A 6,000-nucleotide genomic window follows, 5' to 3' on the forward strand; every position below is an offset into this window, starting at 1 on the left:
TTATGGAGTACAGTATCGTATTTCGATTATATGCTTCGTAACATTTAAGCATATTTCTGTTTTGAAGCGTTATCATTAAGCAGGCCCAGCAAAAGAATTATTATTGTTCCGTTTTTATAAAATGTTTTAATCGCTAAAGTACGTTATCGAAAACGTCAATCTCCCCATAATGAGTTGTCAATATCCAAGTTACACGGCAGACTAAATGCAATCGACAGCGAACGTTATAGAGAAAAACGGCGCCCTTACATAAAAAAAAACACCCTGTACAACAATTACTCCTCCCTGAAAAGAAGCATAATTTGTTGGTTGCAGGCATCGCGGGCAACACGAGGACACAGCGAGAGCCACGAAGTCGAAGGTGCGCATCTGCCCCCATTCCGGCTGCCATTTTAAAACGAAAATCAACTCTCATTTGAAGCGGCACATGCGGTTGCACACGGGAACGAAACCGTACAAGTGCCGGCATTGCCCTTACGCGAGTAACAACTTGGTAAGTAAGATTAAAAATTCACGTTGCCGTGGACGGTTTTCGGACGGTAGATTGTCGCGAAAGAAAACTGAGGGAAAAGGAAGGAGGAGGTTAGGAGAGTATTAGCGGCGCGAAAGGATCGGGACGGTGCGTTTTCTCTATCGCCGCGTGCACACGCGGCAGGAGCAGAGGTTGACTCGCAGTTCAATTTTTGTCCCCGCGGTGACTTGGTGGCGTAAATTAAGCAAAGTACACCTTAATGTTTGGACCATGCCGCCGCCTCTGCCGCCACCGAGACGCGATAAGATAACGAGTTAATTGTGCTCACTGGATGCCCACACACGCACGGGCCAGTCATACCGAGCGGCCGGTATGCTAATGCCCTTTGAAGCTTTAGTTAGGATGCGACTCGCATACGAGGGCTCCGTGTCTCTTTGATAGCGACATAAACTCATTCCAGTGGCTCTCAGCCGTGGATAAGTTGAGCCGTGGTAATCTCGCGGCACGGGGAATTGCGAATGTTACGTCTTGCATCGGTAATGATACAACGGTAGGCACTTCTGAACCGTACCGAGGCTGTATTCAGACCGGGCGAAAAACGCCGTCGCACACCTTACCAGGCCTCGCTTTAATCGTTTTCCCTCGTCCCGCGGCGGACGCGATCGTGCAATCGGCCGAGATAACGATTACGATCGCGTATTCGCGGATCGGGGAGGGTACGTAACGCCAGGGGGCGAAAAGAAAAGTAGGGAAGAGGTATAAGAAACGACGAGGCGGACGGGTATCGGTCTGATCCGACAGGATATCGGGATCGACGATAGCCGATCGTTTTACTCGGTAAGACTTTAATAAGGGTGGATCGCGCGTGCAACCTCGGAGGCGATTTAACGACGAAATTCCCTCCCACGTAGCGGAGCGGCTCGCCTTGCGTCAACGAGATTACATACGCCACCTTTCTTCTTTCCTTCCTTCCTCCATCCAGGTTATGATTTACCTCAGATGGTTACACGCTTCTTTCTTTTACCCGTTCGCCCTTTTTTCTTTCTCCGTCTCGGTATCTCTCCTACCCCCACCCCCATCCCTCCTCGGGTGGAAAACTTACGCTTCGGTTCTCGGAGGTTGGCGGTAATTCTCGAAGGCAACGCTAGTTACTCTCGGATCTGCTTCGCGTTTCCACGCATCTTTTCCTTCTCCCTCCTCCCTCGTCTGCCTGTTGCCGCTTTTTATCCGCCTCTTCAATTTTTTCCCCAGGCCGGATCGGCGGTAAAGTATTCGCGGGTCGCAGTAATAAGGGATTTAATAATTTCCGGCTGCCGACCGGTCTCCGGTGCGCGGCGGAACGATCGAACGGAGTCGATACATGTTCGACTTCTACGTTCGTTTCTTTAATCGAAATTTACTTTTTGAGAGATGCCTCGCGTAGCGACCGTTCACGACAATTTATTCGGTATCGCGTAAAAAGTGGAAACGCTCGCCCATTCGGTATCCCATCGATAAAATCTTGATCTGGGTTAAGGATCCCAGGCGGTTTCGCGTTTATAATTTTATAACCAGCAACGGCCCCGCGGCCGAGTACGAGAATATCGGACTTATTGCTGCTTTCGATAATTTTCATACACATGTTACGAGGGACATTTACGTTTAAGTTACGACACGGTAGCCTACAGGTAGGTAGAAAGAAATTAATATTAACCGAGTGGAATCCGTGGAAAGAAATAAACGAGAATGAAGATAAAGCGGCGAGGCTCGAGATCCTAGAATGAAGGCTCTCGTAAAACGGAATATTCCACGGCCTAGTAGCATACGCCACGGGCACAGTGTACACCCGGGATGCGTATGGAGAAATTATATTCAAAGAAATTGGAATCGATTGGATCCGCGAAACGTTTAATGCGGCACTCGCGTGACGGTGTACGCTTTCCGTGGATCCGCGTTCGACGACGGTGTGAACGGGTCTTTATTCCGAGACCGTCACGGAGCACTGCCCGTCGAAAGATTTACTTATGGGAAATTAAATTTGATGTTGCCGTTGCCATCAACGGCTCGTATAAGCCCGCCTGGTAGGAAGATGTTTACGACTACGGCCAGCTACTTAGCCCGAGAGGGTAAAGCGCCTTTAAATGCTCCATGGCATAGCCAATGAACGCGTCCGGTTTGCGGCAGACCGATTCTGCTCGCAGGTATTCACCGACGATGCCAACGAAACCCCATTCCGACTGTCCCAGCCGCTGCAACACAAACTCGCAACAGTCTTGAATGTCCCGACGCGATATCTAGTAATAACTCTACCACCAAAACTAATACCAAACCTAAAAGATCACGGTCTGTCGCTTGGCACCTCGAAGAACTGTGCTATTTCGGTGGTGTTTAACCTTTTTCTTACACGAACCCCCTAAAACTCCTTTCTATTCTCTTCAGAATATAAAAATTATGTTTACAGTTTTTAAATTCATTTTATTCGAATATTTTAACCCTTTGAGTATTAAATACTCCTGTAATATAATAGCAAACCTAAAAGATCGCAGTCTGACGCAGTCGTAGCTCGAGGGAGTGTGTTAATTCGGGGATCCTTAACCTTTTTCTTACACGACCCCCTTTATCAATCTACTGATACTCCTTTCTATGCTCCTCAGAATGCAAAAATTATGTTTACACTCTTTAAATTCATTTTACGGGGGTATTCTAACCCTTTGAATGCTGAATACTCCTGTAATACAATAACAAACCTAAAAGATTGCAGTTTAACGCTTGGTAGCTCGAGGAACTGTACTACTTCGGTGGTTCTTAACCTTTTCCTTACACGGTCCCTTTTTACTCAGAATATAAAAAGATATCTTTACACTTAGGGCACTCTTCAGTCAATTTTGATTATTTTTACTTGAAAAAAATTGTAAACATTCGTGAAACATAAATAAACAGCAAAATGTCGAAATTAAGAAACCTATACCTTTTGTTTATAAAAAAATCCCTAAAAAGCTGTGTGTTCCTAGAGCTTCAATAGTGGGGAATAGCCAACTTTCCAGCCGCGAACAGTACACGTAATTGTCCTTTTGCCTATCAGAGTAAATAGACTCGACTAATCAATAGACGTCGTTTTTCTGGTTGTCACAGGAAAATCTCCGGAAGCACGTCCTGTCCACCAGCCTGCATCCGGGGAAGACTATCTACGAGTGCGACGTGTGCCATGAAAAGAACGTGGACCCGTTCTGTACGAATTTCTCGAAAGAGCTGCGGGCCCATCTGTTGGAAACTCACCCGGACGTTTTCCCGGCGCCGAGACACGCGATCGACTACATTTCCAGGATCTTCGAGGTTCAGCGCGTCCCGTCGGTTTTCATCGACAAGGCCAGTTAACTCGCGCGAGATTGTTTCTTCCTCTCTTGGTCGTCCCGTTCGCCTCGCGATTCCGGACCGTGGAACGTCTACCTCGGGGCCCCGGCGAGTGCAAATTTACGGCGCGCGTCCGCGTTAAAATTGTCGGAACGGCGACCAGGAATCCAGGCCTGGAACCTGGTTCGCTCCGAAGAGTAACAACATCTTTCGAATATTCCTCGGATCGACGGGGACGGCCGGTCGTGAGAGCGTTCTTGAATTATCTCCGATGCATCGGGCTCACGACATAGCGCACGGATGCGTTAGCCTTGGACGTCGATGGCGTCGGTGTCGGGTACCCCGTCCTTCGTGGTCGTGCGAACCGGTAGGCCTGTACTGCGTCAGGAAATAGTTAAGGTGATGTACGGTCACGTGGCACGGTACGTACTTTCGACGCGTATACCATCGAATCTTTATGCCCTGTGCACAACGCTCTGGCGGCGATCATTCCAACGTCCGCGTCCACCTGCCGTTCCGATTTATAGACGGTCGATCAACGATTTAGAGACGCCTTTTGGTTTTTGAACGATACGCCACCGACGATTCGCCGCGAATACGAATATGGCTATTTGTAAGGATCGATTCGGAGGTACGAGTAGACGGGGGATGATCGGTTTCATATAAAAATGCCAACCACCCGGTGGTACCTAGTTGGTGTTTCGGGACGATCGAACGGAAACAAGCGCGCTAATCTCTCGGCATGTACCTTGTTGGTCGTTTCCTATTGCTCCGCGATATCAGACGCGCGGTTAAGGGGGTAAGAGAGGTGGAAGAGTAGAGGTGGACGGGGTGGACGGGGTGGACGAGGAACGGAGAGGAAACGGGACGAAACGGTCGTTGAAAAATTCATCGTGGCTGAAAGCCAACGGCGGACCACCTCGTGGATCGTCTTACAAGACGCGTTTCCGTCTTCGAGGGTCCTGATTGTGAGAAATGCATCGTGCTGTCGCTCGAGATAGGTGTCGTAAAGTATGCGGCCCTTGAGTTCTCTCGGGCAAACAGGACGAGAGCGACCGAGAGAGACGGAGAGAGCAGAGAGACTACGGACGTCGTGAGCGCGAAGGATAATTTATTGACTAATTAACGAGGATGTCCTTCATTACGGGTCGAGCAGCAGTAGTGGTCGCTTGCTCTCGCTCGGAACCGGCATTATTTGGCGCCCGAATATTTACGACCGCGTCCTCCTTCTGCCCGTGGACCGGGTCCTCCGCCCCGATACCGATGCCGATGCCGATGCTGATGCCGATGCTGATGCTGCTCCTGCCTCTGTCCCTGCTCGAGAAACAAACCCTGAGAGGGACAGAGAGAGAGAGAGAGAACGCGCGGACCCATAACGACGTGTCCCGATCTTACGGCGATTCGGGGACTTGGAATTTCCTTGCCAAGGGGGATCCTACGCCTGACTCTCCGACACGACCACGAAACTCGCGGGCGTTACTCCTCGGACAAAGGATCGCGCTTAAATCTTGCTGAACTCGTGCCGCTGGTTTCCGCAGGTTCCGCCGTCCTCTCGCAAAATATCGACGCGCCGAGGACGCAAGACGAAAAAGGAACGATCGCGAGTGCGTCTTTTGAATTGGAGATTTTTTAAAAACTACTCCGCCCTCGAAACGACGTCGATCGGTTACTTGCTGAATCCACGACTGCTTTTTGCTTGGAAAAAAGAATGTAACATTTTTATAAGTTTGCGTAATTCTGTTTAAAAAATTTAAACGATGTTTATAATGTATCCAGAATGGTAATAAAAGACAATTCCAAGCTATTTTGTTTAAGCTGGCCAACTTTTTTAAACGAAGCCGAACGGGAGGAACGAGAGGAACGATTTTCCGATGGTTCGTAAAGAGGTGAGTTTAGACAGAAGGTTGCGCCGCTAAGAAACGAAGAGAAACGGAATACCGGGGCGCGCTTGTTCTTCTGGGCGTCTTTATTGCGAGTTTATCACGGCGAACAAGGAAACCGATACGCAGAAAGAAAAAGTAACGCGAAATTAGTGTGAACTGCGAAGTGCTAAGAAGTCGCGACAGGATGGTTAGGTACACCGCTTAATGAAGATATAACGAGCCTGGCGCCCCATGGGGTTGGCACGACGACGTCGGCACCGAGACGCCCCCCACCATCGTTCCCCCAACGTGTCCTCGTCGTTTCTGCAGCAACCC

At 49.2% G+C, this 6,000-nt stretch overlaps 1 protein-coding gene across 1 annotated transcript in view; it reads left to right on the forward strand.

Moving 5' to 3' along the window:
* Window positions 1-5,587, forward strand: part of LOC143346632 (uncharacterized) — a 54,608-nt gene extending 49,021 nt beyond the window's left edge. Inside the window, exons 8-9 of the mRNA XM_076774909.1 lie at window positions 316-493; window positions 3,584-5,587. Coding sequence (XP_076631024.1) covers window positions 316-493; window positions 3,584-3,826 — 421 coding nt within the window. The 3' untranslated portion in view covers window positions 3,827-5,587. The remainder of the gene's footprint in view (window positions 1-315; window positions 494-3,583) is intronic.
* The last annotated feature ends 413 nt before the right edge of the window (window positions 5,588-6,000 follow it).

This window comes from Colletes latitarsis, chromosome 10, assembly GCF_051014445.1.
Source record: "Colletes latitarsis isolate SP2378_abdomen chromosome 10, iyColLati1, whole genome shotgun sequence".
Lineage (NCBI taxonomy): Eukaryota > Metazoa > Arthropoda > Insecta > Hymenoptera > Colletidae > Colletes > Colletes latitarsis.